The 20,781-nt window shown below is 33.0% G+C and overlaps 2 protein-coding genes across 2 annotated transcripts in view; one reads left to right on the forward strand and one right to left on the reverse strand.

Moving 5' to 3' along the window:
* Nucleotides 1-7,022: 7,022 nt before the first annotated feature.
* Nucleotides 7,023-14,752, forward strand: SYCP3 (synaptonemal complex protein 3). The gene is made up of 8 exons (XM_006914550.1): nt 7,023-7,161; nt 7,595-7,655; nt 7,822-7,856; nt 9,323-9,440; nt 10,269-10,368; nt 12,313-12,411; nt 14,470-14,574; nt 14,699-14,752. The coding sequence occupies exons 1-8, from the start codon at nt 7,029-7,031 to the stop codon at nt 14,750-14,752; spliced, it is 705 nt and encodes a 234-aa protein (XP_006914612.1). The 5' UTR covers nt 7,023-7,028.
* Nucleotides 14,611-20,781, reverse strand: part of CHPT1 (choline phosphotransferase 1) — a 33,307-nt gene continuing 27,136 nt past the window's right edge. The window contains exons 6-9 of the mRNA XM_006914549.1: nt 20,160-20,318; nt 19,570-19,695; nt 17,278-17,388; nt 14,611-14,778 (exon numbers count right to left, since the gene is read on the reverse strand). Coding sequence (XP_006914611.1) covers nt 14,734-14,778; nt 17,278-17,388; nt 19,570-19,695; nt 20,160-20,318 — 441 coding nt within the window. The 3' untranslated portion in view covers nt 14,611-14,733. The remainder of the gene's footprint in view (nt 14,779-17,277; nt 17,389-19,569; nt 19,696-20,159; nt 20,319-20,781) is intronic.

The raw sequence follows: 20,781 nt of genomic DNA on the forward strand, positions 1-20,781 counted from the left end.
TGGATTACAAAGGACAAATTTTACTCAACCTGCTCGAGGGTAAAAAAAAAGGCTGCAGGAGGAAACCCTGCCAAGACTCTCAACATATCCCGTCCCTGTCTCTCTCTGCATGTCAGCCTTTCTCCCCACAGTGGGGTCCTAGCAGCTCCTGGCTTACATTCCTCAGAGAAGCAGGAAGCTTCCTCTCCAGCTTCAGTATAGAAAGCCCTAATAGAAGAGAGTTATTCTGACTGGCTTAGTCTGTGGCCAGGGGAATGGAGACTTAACCAAAAGAAAGAGGAGAAGGGTGCTGGGCTGAGCAAAAACAACTCTAGCTTCACAGAATAAAGATTTGGTGCATATGGAAGACCAAGTTATGGATTAATTACTCAAGTTGAAGGCAAGCTGCCATATTTGAGAGCAATTGGAAAAATCAAATCTGTTGATTAGAATACTGTGAACCTTATATATATTTTTCATTACTGAAAGGATTCAATGAAACCTTTGTACAGTATCAGTACAGTACTTGCCGCATAATACTCTATAGATGGTTCACAATAATGGTTTTATTATGGTTCATAACTGGTGCCAAGTTATCTTTCTGACCTCCCTTCTGCTTTTCCTCCCCTGCCATTCTTACCCATGGCCATACACTGTGCCAGCCACATAGTATTTTCTCAAACACACTATGCACTTTTATGACTCTGTACCTTTCCAGATACTGTTAGTATTGCTTGACCTGTTTTTTTATTCTTTATCTGTCTGTTAAACACCAATTCATACCTCAAAGTCCTTCACCAATTGCTAGTTTGTCTACTGAGAAATTTTCTAAGAGATTATCAATTACCTTGAGTTCTTTGAGACAGTAAATAAGGGAATAAGGGAATATTTAGGCTTTCAAACAACCTTAACAAGATTCTACACCACTGGTTACTAAAAATGAGAAAACATTTTGTCAGGAATCCAGATGAGTAGAGTAAAATGAGTGGTGATATATATGGAGGGGTATTAACTGTGGTTTTCTAAGAATTAGCACTGAGATTTATACTAGGCAGTCTGCAAGTATGATCAAAGTTAATGAAATGCTGAAGTCTTTGCCAAATCTTAAATAAAAGATGTAAAATATGTGATTAAAAAAAAAATTGCAAAAGTGGTAGCAAACTAAGGTACAAAAGGTAAAATATATTTCTAAATTATTTAAGGGGAAATAGACACACAGAAGAAAATGAAAATACTGCTAATTTAAAATTGTATATTATCTCTAGGTAATGAGCTTATGAGTAAATTTAATTTTCCTCATAAAATATTCTAAAATTGCTTTACAATTAACATTACTTTTACAATGAGAACAATTTAACAGTAAATGCTAGGTAAAAATTTAATGACCCATATTAAATTTCCAGTGGAAAGTAGAATGCTTCTTATTAGCCAACCCCAGGAATCCTAACTTTGGTTCCATTTTAAGAGACTTCATGTGATAAAATAGTTATTCTAATAATTGTTTTTATTTAGTTGGATAAAGATTAAAATTTGAAACTTGAACATGGATGAGTTCTTTATTGGAAGTAGAAAAGTCAAAAGTTGACATAACCCAATCTTGATTATTCATGGGTCAGAAAATTAATTCATACCTATTGTTCCTTATTTCTTTCTTGTTTTTCACATTTTTAAGTTTCTTAACATTTCAGAAAATAAGGCAATGACATTAGTAAGTCACCAGATGGAGATGTTGAGCTATCCTTGTTAAAGTGACAAACCATGTTAGTGGTTCCAAACTTTAGGCAGTATGAGAAAATGCAGGTTCCCAGTCCTCACTTACAGAGTTAATTTGGTAGGCCTCGGATGGGGCCTGAGAATATTTAACACCACTTTCCCATTTCATCCTATGCAAATGATCTTGATAAAGGCTGGTCCATGACCACACTTTGAGAAACTCTGATATTTGAAGCCATGTGTATATATGAAAACATCTAGAGAAAGAGTACAAACTGGGAAAAAAAAAAATGAGTAAAACCAAGTCCTGGGGAATTCCAACATCCAAGGGTCCAATGAAGGAGGAAGAGCTAGCAAAGATATTGAGAAGTTGCCAGACTAATAAGAGGATAACATGAATGTATAGCTATAGAAGTCAAAAGAAGACAGAATGGAGCTGGACAAATGGGTGGTTAACAATTTTGGCTGTTGCTGAGTGTCAGATGAGAACTAGAGAATGTCTATTTGATTTAGCAACATGGAGGTCACTGGTCACTTTAGAGTGAGCACCATTTTGAAGAAATGAGAGGGGCCGAAGTTGATTTAGACTGTTTTTAAAAGAACATGTGAGGAGAGGAAATTGAGGCAATAAACTAAAATAATTCTTTTTAGAACTTTGCTAAGAGGAAGACATGGGGGAACAGTAGCTTGTTTGGAAATAAGGCCCAGGAAATTTTAAAGTTGTGAGAGATTTGAGTATTTGTAAATGTTAATGAAAGGATAGAACAGAGAGAGAAAAGTAATGGGTAATGTAAGACTCTTGCAAGATAAACCATGAAACTCAGAACAAAGGAGGAGGGTCCTCTCTCCCGTCTAAGAAGAGAAAAGGATATACACACATGCAGATAGGTTGCAGGTTTGATGGCAGAAAATATGGTGGTTTCAGTCTGAACTACTTCCTCAGAAAAATAGGAAGAAGATCAAATACTTAGCATGAAGAGAGAATTGAAGGTTGAGTAGAGTGAAAAAAGCTTAAAATAGTAACTGGGGAAAATGATTTGGCCAGAAGGAAATGGGAGAACCTGGGACAATGTTAGGGCCCAGTCGAGGCTGGAACTCATAAATTTAGAGTCCTGCAAATTTTCTCCATTGAGTAATTTTCTCCAGACACACCAGAGCAGGGGTGGGCACAGAGAAAGATAGTTGGGTGTTTGCAGAAATAACATTTTGCCAGAGAAATGCAGTGAAAGCACAGGTTGTTATTTGCAAGAGACTGACTGAAATAATGGAATTTGAATCTAAGAAAAGAAGAGGTGGGGGCTCATGGAGAAAGGAAAAGTAAAAAGGTAGTGGATTGGAAGTTTTGATGGGATTGGCAAATGGTTTTAGTGGAAACAGATGAGACTCAGCTGGAAAGGTAAGAGGTTTGAGGGTAAGGTGTCTGAAAGAGGAATTTTGGAAGTGCAGCAGCTTCAGGTGTGGCCATAGAAGATGGGGGACTTTGAATGGAGTGCAGGGGCAGGTCATTATATTTTATTTTATTTTAATTTTTTAGAGGTAGGTCATTTTAGATGAGGACATTAAGGACCTGAAGGCAGGAGTCAGGGTGAGAAGATTGTGTCAGATGTCATCTCATTCGGTGAACAAACAGGGGAGGCCTGTTAAGAGGTAGATAACAAGACTGCTTGAGACTTCTGCCTACAAAATCAACTTTTCAAATTATGCTTTGATTCTATCTAACTGTGATTGCCAAAGTATCAACTAGCTATGTATAATCTTACTCTTTTCAAATCTTCCTTGTTTTGGTGAGTGGAGTTATAGCGGGGATGCAACAGAAGCATGAGAAAATTTTGTTTACAGAAGAAAGTGATAGAGTGACCCAAAAGGGAAGATCCAGAGCAATAGGAAGAAGGAAAAATAGAGAGGAAGTGTAGTGGAAAGGCACGTAAGAGAGAGTGGGAGAGAACTGGCAGCTGCCATTAAAGTCTCCTATGCGGACTTGGAGGAAAGAAGCTCCCTGGAAAAGGGATGTCTAGGAAGTTGAAAACAAATAGAAGTTTGATGCACAAAGTGTCACTTCAATAATTTTTAATAAAATCGATATCATTTGCCAGTTACAGGCAGAATTAGATAGGACAACATGTGAGAGACTGGCCTCAAGATTGTGAGAGCAGTGACAACCACGGGGTCCTTCTAAACCAGTCTATACAAGCAGTTTTCTCTTTGATTAAATTACTATTGATTTCTTAGATCTTTTTTTTTGAGAAATACTTTCTAAAGACTCAGAATACCTTGTGACATTTTATATATTCTAAGTAACTCTTATATTTGAAAGAGCGTTATATTTTCCACCTAAAAATCTACATTCATTAATAAAATATTAATTCTAACTTTTATGATTAATTTTTTTAAAAATGTTTTTGGCACTGTAGGCATGCATATGTTTGATATTCAGGAAATAGTATACCAATGACTCAACAAATTATTAGAAGTAACAAAAGTGTTTAGCAACTTAATAGATATAAGAATAAAATCGATATCAGAAATCAATTGGATTTTTACATACCAGCAACAATTAGAACAAAATAGCAATAAAATGTTATTTATAAATAAATTTAATAAAAGTGCAAACCCTGCATAGGGAAAAATTAACTTTATTGAATGATATTAAAGAAGTTGTAAATTAGTAGAGAATACACTACATGCAAGAATAGGAAGACTCAGTCCTCTCCAAAATGATTTATAGATCAGTGCATTTCCAACCAAAATCCAGCAGGTTTTCTTTTTATGGAACTTGGAAAACTGATTCTAAAGTTTACTTGAAAAGCAAAAGTTTAAGAATACTCAGGATACTCCTGAATAAAAGAATAAAATGTGAGGCTTGCCCTAATAGCTATCAAAGCTTTAATAAAGCTGGAATGGTGAAAACTGTAGTTTTAGCACAGGGCTAAGCAAACTGAACAGTGGAATAGGCTAGAGAAGCAGACTTGAAAACACACAGGAACTTGACCTATGACATATGTTGTAGGAAAAGTATGCACTATTTAATAAGTTGGTTTTCACATGAGGAAAAAAAATAATTGAATCCTTCCTCACACCATGCACAAAAATCAATTCTAGATGAACAAAAGGTTTAAAATAAAAAATAAAACCTTAGAACTTTATATTTTTATGACTTCAGGATAAAGATACAGACCTTTGAAAAGATACAGAAAAAGTCATAAAGATTAAGACTCAGCATATAAAAAGACCTACAAATCAATAAGAAGCATAGCTACCCAATTGTAAAAATAAGCAAAAACCCCAAATAGATACTTTAGTAAAATGACATGCAAATGGCCAGTAAGCATAACAAGATCTTAATCTTATGAGTGATTAGAGAAATATAAAAGAAAATCCCAAAGATATTTTACACCTACTAGATTAACTATACCAAGTAATGATGAGTATATAGAACAATGGGGATTCATTCTGTTGGTGGGAGTATAAAGTGGAAACCAGTTTGGCATTACTGAGTATCATCTAACTTATAACCAGCAACCAGCAACTTCGCACCTAGATACTCTGTAAAAACTTCAGATATATATATATATATATATCATATAATAATCATATATACATATATGATTAGTACATTCATAGTAGCATTTGTGTAGGCTGCAATCTTAAAATAACCCACCTGTCTACGGACAAGAAAATCAATGAATAGATTGTGGAATAGAATCACAATGGAATATTATATAGCAGTGAAAAATAAAAGAACTATAGCTACACATAATCAAAATAAATAAAAAAGGGAGTGGCAGAATACTACATAGAATACGGTACAGTTTTTGTACTGCCCAAACACAAATGAGACTAAGCAGGGTTGTTTAAGGTCACATATATGTGGTAACAAAACTTAGAAAATGGGTGGGGCAAATATTTCTACAAAATCCAGAATACTTAAAAAAAAAATCTCTGAATGGGAAATGAAGGAATGGGATGGAAAGGACTTCTTGAGGAGATTCAATGGTTCTGGTAAAACTGCACCTCACAAATTAGGTAGTTCGTTCATGTTTTTTATAATTTAACACTCTTTTGCACTTTTCAAATATGAAAATCAAAAATTTAAACCAAACAAAAACAAAAACAAAAAACGGAAAACAATAGGCCTGAAGTGTGTCAGCCGAAGGCCTCGGCCCGCAAGGTGCTCTGGGACCGCAGTCTCGCGATCAGTAGCGGTGCGGACAGAACTTACAGAACGCATGCGCACTGCGACCAGCCAATCAGCGACGCTCCTGGGCGAGATGAGACTGGCCCTTCTCCCGCGCGAATTCTGAGTTGCCTCAGAGAGCGTCGCGGTAGCGAAGCGGACATCACTGATGAGAAGCTGGGGTAGGGGAGGCCAGCGTGGGATTTTTTTCAGGCGTGAGGGGAGGAGTTTGTTCAGCGCGAGAGTCCGAGCCAGAGGCTATTTTTGACTTGTGAAGTAAACCTTTCTCCTTGGCTCCACCAGGGGCCTCTGACAGGAAAATGAAGGCACTGAGCCTCACGGAGGGCAGGGCCTTGAGCGGGCGAGGGACCAGGGACGTGGGACGAGGGACGAGGGGCAAGTTGTCCAGCTCGGGAGTCCGAGCCAGAGGCTACTCTTGTTTCGTGAGGTAAATCTTCCTTGTTGGCTCCGCCAGGGGCCTCTGACAGGGAAATGAAGGCCCTGAGCCTCACGGAAGGCGGGGCCTTGAGCGGGCGAGGGGCGAAGGGGCAGCCGTGGGCCAAGTTGGACCTGATGGTTTACGCCGTCCTGGGCAGGTTGGCCGCAGAGGAGAAGGGTGGGCATCCGTCAGCCATCTCTCCCTCCTGCTGCCCCAAACCCGTCAAAAACGATTAAAATTAACTAAGGGCCGCTCTTCATTTGTCCTCGATGCCTGTGTTGCGGAAATCTTCCACGGACGTTAATTTTCCGCGGCGCAGATTGCAGAATGTTTTTATTTTATCCTTATGTTGCCGTAAGCTCATTTTTGGCGTGCTCGTGGTCGGTCCCGCCAACTACCATTTCACTTTGTGACTGAAAAGCAAAAGCTAGATTTGCTTACAGTCAGCCAGACACTGGCAGAGGCAGGACAAAATTCCCATCTCCCAGCCCACAGGTGCGAACTCTCCATAGCATCACACCTGCAAGCAGGGTTTACGCTCTCCTTATCTTGTTAACCTTTGGTTCATCCAAATAAGTGAGGAGACTCCTAAAATGTTATTCCACTAAGATAACCTGTATTTGAGATATCAAATTTTGAATTTTACCAGTTTATTTAAACGGTGTCTTTGGATTCAGAAGGTTTGAGAGATCTATTTATTTTTTAATCAGAAAACATCTAAATATGGTGCCCTCTGGAAGAAAACATACCGGGAAATCTGGGAGGACATCAATGGAGGATCAGGTTATAAGAGCCTATGACTTTGAGAAAGAAGATAAAAAAGATCTGAGTTTTTCAGAGGAGGACGTTACTGAAGGTACAGTGTATTTAATATTGCTGGGCACTGACTATGTCCTGCAGTAAATTTATTTTGAACCTATTGTATTTTAAACGATAAGAAAATTTTGTAAAGCATTTTCATGTACTTCATGTTCCTCATTTGGAGTTAGAGTAGCTCATATAGCATCTCTTGGCTTTGCAGTCATTATTCCCAAAATGTCTGATAAATAGTCCATGGCTTATTATGACATTAACACAAGAAGGCTCACAAAATTGTCCCTATGAAATAGTCCTGGATCTTGATTTAATTCCACCTAATCTTTAGAGAAAGATTGCATTTATATATCTGCTTTAACAACTCATGTTGGCAAAAAGTCTAAAAGACCTCGAAATTAAGATTACGTCATTAAAAATTACCAAAAGAGCATACTTAATTTCAAAAATATTTTTATTTTTTATTGTCAAAACAGAGAAATCTCCAGTAATTGATAAGCATGCGAAGAAAAGGACTTCAGGAGTAGAAGATGTGGGGTAATATACTCAAAATAATTTTTGCCTGTTAAAGTACTTTAAGAAAAGTCTACTTTGGTTGTTCAGTTAGTGTTATATGTAAAATACTGGGAGTGTGACATTCCAAAATAAGCATGATATTTTATGGATCCTTAATTAAAAGTTTTTAAATGTAATTTCTTCACAGGGGCGAAGTACAGAATATGCTGCAAAGATTTGGAGGTATGTTTTAGGCGATACTTGTATTTAAAGAAAGCTTTTTAAAACCATATAACTTGTATAATAGGAAATTTTAATCAGTGTACTGAAGACTATCATTTAATGCCTTATTCTCATATGTAAGATTTTGCATAAATATGTGATTCAGCTTCATCAATTTCCTTACTTAACCTTTCCAGTTTTTGATGTGAAGAGTTCGAATGGTACTAACAGTGGTAAGGTATGAATGGTGCTTTTATTTTATGTATGTGTGAATTTAATGGACTGTGGAATTTTAGAACAAAATGGATTGGAAATGTGTATAGACTTTTTTTATGTTCCTCTTTGTATGGACTTTCAGAGACTCTTGCACAGACTAAGTGATACAAATACACTCATACGTATGTTGGTTTTCTGTTTTCTCAATTTAGTTTTCTACGACTGCCCTTCGTAAATTGAAGTCTTTAAAATAACTATTTTTATTTTTACATTATTAAACTATGTAGTTGAGAGCCTTGCTAGCTAGTAAGAGATGTATAATCAGATAAAAATTCCATAAACTTTAAATGGTATGTCAATTATCAGATACATTAATGGTGTTAGGGGATATAGTACTCAAGAGTCAATATTAGGCTTCTGTATATGTCTTATTCATAGAATCTTCTTGAAAGCTTTGCTCTATTTGGTAGTGGCAAAATGCTTGTTTTGTAATCTGTCATATTGTATTATTGATGGATATTAGAAATAGAAAATATTTAATGAAGCGCCATCATGATTACTGAAAAACAGCTATTGGTGGTAGATCCATATGCACATGTTTAGCAAAGCATTAATTGAAGTATTAAAAATTTTATGAAATGCAGTATTTATGGGTAAAAATGTCCTATAAAAAGCTTCATGAAAGTATTTAGAAGGGTTCTTGAATGAATTTAGATATATATTTAAATTAAGATTTTTCTATGCTTGATCTTTGTCTCTTTTAGTAAATAGTATGCTTAAAAGTATTACTATAACTTTTAAAAATACTTTTCTTATTCTTTGATTAAACTATTTTTATCCTTTTTGGATTTTACAAATATATAGTTTCATGTGTTTCATATAATGAGTTCTAATTATAATTCATCTAAATGTGTTCTTTCAGTTGGAGAGTATTTTGTAAATTTAGTTAAATTTAGCCTTTGTGTTTTCTCAGGAAATTGGTCTGTTCTTGAGATCTTTTTTTTTTTTTTTTAATTAGCTCTTTTTAATCATCTCTAAATTAAAAAAAAATCTCTAGCTAGGAAAATCAGAACTGGGATACTAATAACAAAGATTTCTCAGGAAAAAAAACATAAACTTGCTTATTGATATTATACCTATTTTAAAATTTAATTTAAAATGTCTTTCTGAAACCATTAAACCAACTTTACTTATATTTATTTGAATATGTAGCGACAAAATATGTAATTATCTTCAACATTAAAATTTAATGAATATTTATTTTCATATAGCTGACATTAACAAGGCTCTTTTTGCCAAGAGAAAAAGACTAGAAATGTATACCAAAGCTTCTATCAAAACCAGCAGCCAGAAAATTGAACATGTTTGGAAAACCCAACAAGAGCAAAGGTATGGTTGTTGTTTCTTTCACAGCCACAGCATTTTTATCATTTCATAGTATTCATTGGTACAAATTATGAAAAATGCTATCTTATATTTATTGAGGTTTCCAGTAAAAAGTATATTTGGTTTGATTTTTCTCTAAGTCCATTAGTCTTATAACCTCACTCCGTTAAAGACTTGAGATATTTTTCCTAGAAATCAATAGTTTACCTTTATCCCCTTTTAAATAAAAATTGAAGTTTTTTTTGCTATAAAGGTCATTTGTATTTGTTCTAGAAATACACTAGCTGAATAAAAGTAAATGTCATATAAACCATTAGTATTGTGATAGTTAATTGTGTAACAATGTAGAAAAGGATTAATCATATTATAAATAATTTGTATATTTTAGCTGAATTAACTACTCTTTTGTATAAAATCATTGTTGTACCAAAATGAGGAAAAATTAAGTGAAATATATCTATTTGGAAATCTTATATGATAAATATAATAACTCTATTGAATCTATTTGTCACATCAGAACCTACTTTCAGGAGAAAATGAAAAAACCTGCGTAGCAGTAAAATGGAATTTTCTGGAAAATTTATACAATAAAACTTACTTAGTTTTCAAGAGCTAAAGCATGTGAGAGGGCTTTTCTGTTAGCTGGTTAGGAAAATGAATACTTTTGGAATCAGCATAAATCATAATTTTACTTCTTGGTTTCATATTTGAAATTTTAAGGTGCTTTTATTTCCTTTTATTATAGTATAAATTATGTAAAGTGAATTTTGTTTCGAGTGTTTTTTCTCCATATTGGTTTGAAAAAGACAATATTCACATTATGTTTTACAGGCAGCAGCTTAACCAAGAATATTCTCAGCAGTTTCTGACTTTGTTTCAGCAGTGGGAGACAGATGTGCAGAAAGCTGAGGAACAAGAAGAAAAACTAGCTGTCAGTATCATGGTTAGCTTTATTATTAATCTATCATATCCAAGTATCAAGTAGGAATGGAGAGCCTAGCCTTGTAGGAGACCCATAGAACTATGCTAGATTCCATTACCCATTGCTAGCTATATGTTTTGGTCCTTCTGAATGGTAAACCAGAGAAGAACAGGCACATACCATACTCATAAAAGTTGTTGGTCTTTGCTTACTATATTGGTCGGGATTCTTGCAGTTCCAAGTGACAGAAATTTGTCAAAGTACAAAAGAAAGATTTTGGTTTATATAAAAGAAATCGGGGGGTACTTTAGCTTTCAGCATAGCTGGTTAGGGGTGGGGAAGGATTGCTTGTGTAATATCATCTTGGCTGTCTCCAGTTCTTAGTAGCCTCTCTCAGTGTGGTAAGCAAGATAGCTTCTTGCAATCCCAGACTTCACTATAAATTTAGTAATCCCTATGGACTAAGATAGTCTTTCTCAGTACCTTTGGCAGAAAAGTCCTGTGGAGAAATATCACTGTTCAATTTGGATCATTTGCCCATTCCTGAACTGGTTATTATGGTCAAAACATGGTTTACTCTTAATGGCCAGACTTGTGTTACCTGCCCATTTCTATGGCAGATGGAAGTCAACTCCACCCATATATAACTACATTAACCTTCCTTTTATTTCATCCTTTCACTGTTTGTAAAATTATCACACATTTCTTATCTAAGAACTAAGGTGCTGTTCATATTAAATAACTTTAAGGATTGGTCAAATGGTTCAGTTTTGGAAATGTTAAATTTAAGATGTATATGAAACATACCAATGGGAGATGGAGTAGGCCACTGATATGAATATGGAGTTCAGAAAAGAAATATGGGTTTAACATACAAAGTTGGGAATTCTCAACATAAAGACAGAATTTAAGCCATGAGATCGGATGAGATCACCAAAGGAATGATTGTAAATGTAAAAGAGATGTCTAAGTAAGTACTTCAATGTTTAGAGTTCAAGAAGATGAAGAAGAACCAGTAAAGGACACTGAGAATAAGTGGCCTAATAGGTAGAAAGAAAACCTTTTAAGGAGAGAGGATTAAGTTTTTCGTATGCTGTTTATAGGCCAAATAAGGTAGATTTGGCAATGTGAAGGTCATGGGTGTTGATCAGAATGTTTCTGATCAATCTTGAACAGAATGATTTTGGTGGAATAGTGAGTGCAGAAACTCAACTGGAATGAGTGTAAGAGAATGGGAAAGAAATGGGGTGGTAGCCTAAGTAGAAAAGGAATAGTGGTTTTTGTTAAGAATGGAGAAAGAGCAGCATGTTTGTGTGCTGTTAGGAATCTTGAAAAAATAAAAATGGGAGAGGAGAGACAGTTGCTGACTTGGGAATGGATGGGATTTGTGAAGAAGTTGGCCTTGGCAGGGAACTAAGGATAGTTCATCCTTAAAAACAAGAAAAGGTAGAGAGTATATGAGCACACAGAGGGATGTAGTTGGGTGGGTTAGATATGGTGATAGGATACTGAAAGTTCTCTTTGGATTGCTTCTATTTCTTTAGTGAAATAATTAAGGTCATCAGATGGTGGAAAATATGTTGCCTTTTGAAGTCAAATGAGAAGGTATAAAATATTTTCCTGAGAGTGGACTAAGGAAATATAATTGCCAAATAGCATTAAGGGTCCAATTTAGGTTAGTGATTATGATTTACAGTGAGACCTATTAGCATAGTCGTGGGGTTTTCTCCAATTATAACCAAGTTTAGCTAAACAAGTGTGGCAGAGTAAGAAGGGAGGAAGATATGTTGTTGTATATTAATGGTGAACACAAATTATCTAAACTTAGTCATAATAGTTAAAACAAAATTTTAGAAGTATATATTTTAAAACTATTCCTTTAAAGCTTATTTTTGCTAAATTTAAAATTTTACTCAAATTGTTATCACATAATTTTTTCTTTTACATTTGTAGAATTTATTTCGACAGCAACAAAAGATTTTTCAACAATCTAGACTTGTCCAGAGCCAGAGACTGAAAACAATTAGACAGTTATATGAGCAGTACACAAAGGTCTGTTGTATTTGGTAACACAATATATTCTTATAAAATAATTTATGGAAGTAGAAGATAATTTGTTTCTAAGTTTAAGGAAAAAACCATTTTGTTTGTTTTAAATTTTAACTATTTTCCATTTTTAATTGTTTTTAAGTGTTAATGTATTTTACTTTAGGATTCTAATGTTTTTGTGGTAATTATTCAAAACAGGAAATGGTAAATTGGAAATTTTACCTTAAAATGTACATATTATGCATAAAATTCATATATTAAAACTAGTGATAGTTCTCTGTTCAACTGAAAATAGAAAGTTCGTAATTTCTAGGTAGACTTTTGTCTTTGTATCCCCAGTATTAAATAGAAAGTACCCAATTGAAATTTATGAATATTTCTTTTATTAACAAATAAATTTGTTATTTTTACTATGTATTATGTATGTACTTTACGGCATATTTGCTTTTAGAATTATTATTCACTAAAAATGGCTTTATATGCCAACTTAATAAGAGATGGTCCAGACATGTAATAGAATGAAAAAGCAGTTGAGGATTAAAAATTTGTGGATTGAGAATTACATGCTGATACATATGCATATTAAGAAATTGTGGTCTGTGGCATTGACCTCTTGTTCATACAGATATATATTTATTTTTAGTAACTTTTCATAGTTCATTAGAATCCTGCATATACTTTTTTTGAATGGGGGGGTTCTTTTAGAAAATCTTTTTCAAATACATGTCAGAATGTCACTCTTTTAAAGAAATTGGGATTCTCTGAGTAAACTAGTAAAATAGTTTTAAAACAAATATTTTAAAAGAACTTATATATGAACACAAAATTATTTTTAAAAGTGTTTCCAATCAGCTTGCTCTAATGCTCCCTGAAAACCATTTGTTGATTGGTGTGAAGGTTTGATAAAGTACTAGGAAAGATTTTTTTTCTAAATGTTACCACTTAGGATAGGATCTTAAGTATTGTATTTGACTCCTCCATCTACCTTATTTGTCATATCTAGTTATTAGAAGGTCCTATAATTATTACCTCTGCAGTGGTTCTTTTTAAAAAATTTCCACTGCTGCCCTAGTTCAAACCTCATCATTCTTTGCTTATACTATTAAAACGCTTAATTGATTTCTTTGTTCTCTAATCCATTCTTCATAGTTCTGCTATATTATCTTCCTAAAACATTCTCTCTTCCCTCCTAAAAAAGTGTTACTAGCTTCTTCATCTAAATTGTTAGGTATTCAAGATCCCTCCACCCAATAATGTGATCCTCTTTTTATTACTACATTCATCCATTACTCCTACCCCTCCACATAATAGCTTTCTCTAAATTCACTCACTGTACACTTCCATGCTTTTGCTTATGCTCTTGCCCTAGAATACTTTTAACTTCTTTTTCTTTATTCATTGAAATATTATTCTTTTGTGAACAAGTTCTGTTTCCATTCCTATTATAAAATTTTGTTATTTTTGTTTATATGTTTCTTCTTACTGGAATAAGGGAATGATCATGTATCATTATTTTTAAATTTCTCTATAGCACTTAATGTAGTACTTTTTATATAGTAGGCATTATATAACTAAGCATTAGGATAACTATTGGATGAATAGTAAAGATTTATAATTTTTGTTTTTCACAAATTAAAGAGGTATACTACAGATCATTTTTCTCTTTAATGAATTCACATCACATTGATTATTAGTCATAATAAGTGGATTATAACCTGATATTTAGAAAGATAAGAAATTTTCAAAATCATGGTATCTATTGATTTGGGACTTTGTCTTTTTATGTTGATACTGAAACCTTAACAGTTCATTAACCCATTGTTTCGAGCAAATTACACTACTGTTGTACATCCTATAGTAATATTGATTCCTGTCTCACATTTTTAAACCTTAAGTGAGTATTTTGGTTTTGATGTATTACTTAGAATATTTTTATTTGGAATAAATAATGTACATTATTTGACTATTAAAAAGTTCTTACTGTTGAAAATACTTATACAAGTTTAGAACCTGAAATAAAAAATGGTGGTTTAAAACTGAACCTAGCCTTTTATGTTTTAGAGTATGGAAGACTTGGAGAAGAATCATGATAATCTACTTTCTGGTGCAGAAAATGATCTTAGAAAAGAAATGGCTATGTTGCAAAAAAAAATTATGATGGAAACTGTAAGTCATTTAAAAGTGAAAAAATAAGGATTTCCGTAAGCATTGAAATATTTTATTTGCTGAAATATGTAAAACACTTATCGAAAAGTTAAATGAATGTTTAATATTTCCTTTCATGGAACAGCAACAGCAAGAGATGGCAAGTGTTCGAAAGTCTCTTCAATCCATGTTATTCTGATGACTCTTTGAAGGAACAACTTGAACCTAAGTAATATGATAAATTATAACATTAGCTGAGAGGCATGTATGTCTTTAGAGTGGTTTAAAAATTCTAGTTTAAAATATTAAATCTTGTTATTCATTAGCAAGTGCAAGCCTCCTCTTTCTGTTAACCTCCAAATGAAATCTGAACGGTTGGTTACATGAGTAGCAGCAATTCTTAAATTATATGTACCAAGCTTTCTGCTCTTTAATAGTAACAGTGATTTTTTCTCTATAACACTTGTCAGTTAACTTTTAGCAATAAAGATTATTTAATTACAATTTTGGCTTCAGTGTATCTGTATCAGTCCCAAAAGGTAGAAAGCACAAGTATAGAAGGTTACATTGTTCTTCTTTAAGAAAAAATAAAATAAAATTTATTTTATATGTACATCCTTTTGTATATAGTCATTAAGCTACACAGCCAATTCTAATGATAAGATTTCAAAAGAAATCTATTGATTTATAAAATTTATTGAAAGCAACTTAAGTTTGTGTTGTGGAGTAAAACTACTATAAACCATTAAGATAACTGAACAAGATATATAAATACCAGTTTTAAAATATGGATTCGTGAATGTGTCATTTCCACAAAGACATCAAAATGCCATTTAATTGGGCTTGGTCCGAAATTAAACGGCACATGCCTGTAGTAATGATTAAATGCATATTATTAACATACCTAATTACTTATGGTTTAAGTACTTCACATCTGTCTTCAAAGGTAAATTACCTAGGATGTCTTTTTAGTTTTAATATTGAGTAATTATATGTAAGTTTGATTTTACATTCATTTCCAAACTTGAATAGTTAATTTTTATACCTTGTTTTTTAAAATGTCCCATTTTAAAAACAAAATATGAAACACTTGATTTAATAAATATTCAGTTGTTTCAGCATTTGTGTGAAATGAGTAAAACATACTATTTTTTGTCTCAAACGGCTTTCATCGAATCATTCAAAACAAACAAAAATATGCCTATTAGGAGGAGAGGAGAGATTTTCTTTTGTTTTTCCAAGTTTTAAATTCTAATTTTTGTCCTGATAACATACTCTTTAAAGTTTTTAAAAACAGGTTCATACTGATTCTCATTTTCTGTGATAACTTACATAAGAAGAAATCAGTCCTCCACTATTAACAAAATATCTGACATTAAGGGGACAGTTTCTTCCAAAAGTTTTGGATTTTGTAAAGGAGTTCTCTTTTAAGCCAAAGTATATGTTAGAATATAAATCGTAAGTACTATCCAGATTTCTAAAAAGGTCCTTATTTGAGTTTACAATTAGTTACAGGGGCAAATAAGTACTCTGGGGTGTTTTCTATGTACTTAAGTCACATAAATATACATATTTTCTTTTTAAGGACTATCAACTTCCATTGTTTCTTCATTATGTCTTTTTCTTGCTTCAGATACAGTACGTGTTCATTACTCATTTTTTATTATTTTATCGTATGGCTTATGGTCTAGAAATTTGGGATAAAATTTAAAATAGGGTAAGATGGGAGTCTGAGGATTTGGATCACTAAATGTCCTTGTGATAGTTTTATTATTCATGATGAGCACTATAAATACTTTTAAATGCGAGTAGAAGAATCAGTACATAATGTACTTAGTGTTTGAAAAACTGATATTTTATCTCCTTTTTACTTCAAATGTGTACTTGAAGTAACTTTGGCTGATATTCTGAACTCTAAAGGGAAGATATTTTTATGTTTTCATAAATTACTAATTTTCTTATATGGCAACTGCTTTAGCTGTTTTATTTTTCATAAAAGAGAATGTTTAACGTCCACCATTTTGTGACAATGAAATTTTAACTCAGAATATCAAAGAAATAGTTACCCTCACTGTAGGTTTGTTTTTCTGAACTGGTAAGACAAATTCCTTTTACTAAATATAAACTATAGAAAATTCCAGTAGGCCTTTTAAATTCTAGTTGGTATACTAAATCAAGTATTTCCTTTTATATGACAGTAATTAACATACCTCTTGAAAAATGGCTAATAAAAAATCATTGCTTATATCATTTGACTTAATAGAGTATTACAATCTATGCACTTATGTAGTATTATTAACTTGTCAATTTTTAGCAAAGTAAGCATCACCCTCAACATCCTTTAAATCCTGAATTTATATGTAATCAATGAAAATCCCAAGTGTCTGAAAGGATTTCTGAGACAAAGAGATTGCTTTTTAGAACTACAGTGGTTCACTTTCTTATCCTCAGACAATTGATATTTCTTTCTTTGGTTTTGTTTCTAATTAATTTATAGATTGTATTACTCTGATAATATCTGTGGTCAAAAATGTTGATATATAATGAAGTCTTCACAACTGAAATAGACATAATGGAATCTATAGGACTTAATGTTTTATATTTAAATATAACCTTATTTGATAGTATACTAGCCTCCTGCAAAAGGGGATTTCCTTCACTCCTAGGTTCCCCTAACTGCTTCTCCTCTTTTTCCTTGGGCTATTAGTCAATATGCTTGTGAACCTGTTCAGGTGCTTGATGACATGAAGTCTTGAAGATATTTAGATGAAGGTGTCTTGAAATTTGCAGGCACAAGGCACTAAAGTACATCATCATATCAAATGAAGAAATGACCTTTAGAAGCAAAAGAGAAAATATAAAGTGGATTATGGTGTACTTTTCTGAAGCAGCAGCTATTTTTCTGCCCCCCACCCCACCCCTGCCTGCCAATCTCTCAAACCTTAAAATTCTTCACCGAAAAATTCACTTTATTGTACTTTCATACATTCCATATTTGGACCTCACTATAGTCCTCTGGAATATGCAGGGTATTTTACAGTTATAGAAACTAAAGCTCAGAGTGGTAAAAAACTAGACAACTACAAAAGCTGGAAAGTAACAGAATGTACGTTTTGAGTCCACATTCTTTCAATTTTCTGCTATACAACAAAGCCACAAATTTCTAATAGGGCTCTCAGTCATTATAATGAAATTCCATGACACACATTTCTTATTCCTTTAACCTTAGCTGTAAGAAAGTAATGGCCTGGAAAAGACACCATAATTGAGGGAGGCATATACAAATTGTGTTGCATACAAAATTGAGGAAAGCACACTATTTAAAAACTTCCCCAGAGACCAGGGGCAAATGCTTTCTTTCAGAAAGAGCCTCACAGCTCTGCTGATGAAGAGGGAATTCTTACCCACGAGGGGAAAATCTCCCTATCATTTACTTGAAAAGCTCCATCTGACCTTTTTCTCTCTGAAGCAAGAACCTTTTTCCCTAAGGATGCCATAGGGTACACGAGTTTTGTTTGGTTCACATAATGCTTTGTGTTCTTGTTTTTAATTGTGGCCCACGTGGTGTTTTAAAGAAAAACTGAATTTGACTTTCTCAGTGTAATCTCCACCACCAGTGTAAACTAGACAACTTATTACGAAGTATGTGCTTGAATTTTTAACACGATATTTTAATTATGTTAATTCCACTTGGTAATATTTTTCACTAAATGAAACCTTACATTGAATTTTCAGATATTTTGAATAATTTCTCCCTATTTCTTAAATTTAGACTGTTTCAGAGCTTTAAAAGTATTTTATGTAGATAGAAAAACAAAGGAAATTATTCTGATTTGCAAACTTTTTAGACTATTGCCTGAAAACTTTCAAGGATTAAGATTTACATCTCACTACCATTTGAAGAATAGACGACTTTTGAATGGACTAAGTATAGATATTACTAATTTACTCCAGAAAAAGTATACTACTATAGAACCTAGTATAAATGATCATCAGATATATGTACCTCAATGGTCCATGCACAGAACAGATATAGTTTTTTCAGTGCCTAAATCTAACAAGTAGATTATTCAAATTATCCAAAGATTCACTGCATGGTTTCTTTTAGTTCATTTTAATATGTGTTTATAGATCACTGACAATTTGATGAAGCCTAGTGAGGTCCAGAGGTACGGAAAAATATAGCAGATTGTTCAATACCACCATAACTGAAGACCAACCATAAAGATGTCTCAAAAAAGTTAATAATACTTCCTTTATCCAATTTCGTGATTAAAATGTTGCCAACACTGCTTTTCTTTTCCTCTGATGGCTAAAGCTTCTCTCTCAAGTACCATAATTCTATATATCATTTTGAATAATAATGCATATTTTGAATATATGTATTAACCATATCACTTAAGCAGAATATAATCAATGAGAATTTAATGTTTGCTTGATGAGAGTCATCATCATTATTATAAATTATGCACTATCCTTAAGGGCCATACAGATATATAGGGTTACTTCTAGCACAAAATGGTCCCAGAATCCTATACTTTTAATAATGTCAGTTCTGTTTTGTTTCACTATTAGCTGACAGTTCTTGATGCAGTAAGTGCCCACCTTTCCTAACACTAACTCCATCTAATTTACCTGTTACCTGCTATAAGCTCAGAATAATTCTAACAAGTTTGATTAAGTAAAAGACACTAATAAGTGCTGTAGTCCTTTGGGCAGAGTAAAATGACTTTTGACATCTTCATACTATTTTTTGGAGGAGAGAAAGATAGTAATTTTTAAGGTACACAGTTGTGTTTTTAAGGATTTAGGTTGTTGGGAGCAAGACTTCCAGATATTTGGGCCCTTTCTATATTTAAGAAAAAACAATTCACAGCTTAAAAGAAGTAATTTTATAGAAACATTTAAATAATGTATAGACTAGTGAGACTACCTGATATTTCACTGAAATGACTCTTAAGCATAGTGCTGACATCTTTTAAAAATAAATAAAAATCTTAGCAGAAAAGAACTTACCATTGCTATCCATAGAACAACATATTCGTCTATAAAATTATTAAAGTACTGGTCTAAAAATAAAAGACCTGGGCCAAAAAAGACAGTGTCTTGAAGATACAGTTCACTTTTAGTCATGTGAGCTATCTATAAAAAAGTAAACAAAATAATTTCACTATTAAATTTTAAACATTTTAGCTTTTATTTTCAGGACAGAATTGATTATAACTAATTCACTATTAAGACAAATAAGGTAAGGAGAACATTTATTTGATATAGAAATACTGAATCTAAAACTTTTCAAATTCATGACTGGATGACTGGGTAGCTTATTAACATTTCAATATTAAAATTCCTTGATATAAGAAAGTTATAATTGATAATTATAGCTAAGGAAATAATTAAAAGAACTTATTACTATATAGTAAAGAGTCTGTGTCCCTGAATTTAACAGTAACTCACAGTTTTACTTGGAGCACAAATAAGGAACTATATATTTTGATAATGTCACAAAAAAAACCTACCTACTGTATGAAATAGTTTCCAGCTTTGTGTTTGAGGACTAGGTATGTTATTTATACCATGAATCATAAATTAAAAGAAATTCTTACCACCAATTTTTGTGAGACTTTAGCAAAGACACATCCAAACATTAGGGTATAAAGACAAGGATGCTTTTCAAACACATTAGTTGCTGACTTTTTATAGATCATTATTGCCAGTATAATAATAATTCCTATGTGAAGTCCAGGTGACAGAACACTGGTGCCCTAATGGATAAAGCAGAAAATCAGCATCACATTTTAACATTGCATTTATTACATTGCATTTTCTGAGCATCTATTTTGTGTTAGGAACTAGAGACCCAGAGAAGAGTGTAATATAGTGTATGGCCGAAGGAGTATACAGGCTTTAGCAGTGCTTTTCAAACTTTCAAAGAACCCTAGGGTAACACAGACATAATACAATGCCGTAGATGTTTGATTCCAATTTTATATACATACACATTTAAAACATAACTAAAAAAATAACAATTTATACTAAATTCTTCTATGCTAAAGGCCATCAACACTTGGATTGCCAAGTTAACATATTTTTGTCCAGATATTGAAACAAAGCTTAACCTGTCAATTTTACAAAATATCTTAATCACTGACTAGGAAGAGTTTAATTCTGCCTTGGTCTCTATACCAACTACACCATCTATCTATATCTATCTATCTATCTATCTAT

The sequence above is a fragment of the Pteropus alecto genome, unplaced genomic scaffold (assembly GCF_000325575.1).
Source record: "Pteropus alecto unplaced genomic scaffold, ASM32557v1 scaffold94, whole genome shotgun sequence".
Taxonomy (NCBI): Eukaryota; Metazoa; Chordata; class Mammalia; order Chiroptera; family Pteropodidae; genus Pteropus; species Pteropus alecto.

What these genes read in the sequence shown, in the direction of transcription:
- SYCP3 (XM_006914550.1), top strand. Translation starts at nt 7,029, where the DNA reads ATGGTGCCCTCTGGAAGAAAACATACCGGGAAATCTGGGAGGACATCA. An exon ending in TATGCTGCAAAGATTTGGAG is followed by an intron (nt 7,857 to 9,322) that starts GTATGTTTTAGG and finishes ATTTTCATATAG; the next exon opens with CTGACATTAACAAGGCTCTT. An exon ending in TATATGAGCAGTACACAAAG is followed by an intron (nt 12,412 to 14,469) that starts GTCTGTTGTATT and finishes TTTATGTTTTAG; the next exon opens with AGTATGGAAGACTTGGAGAA.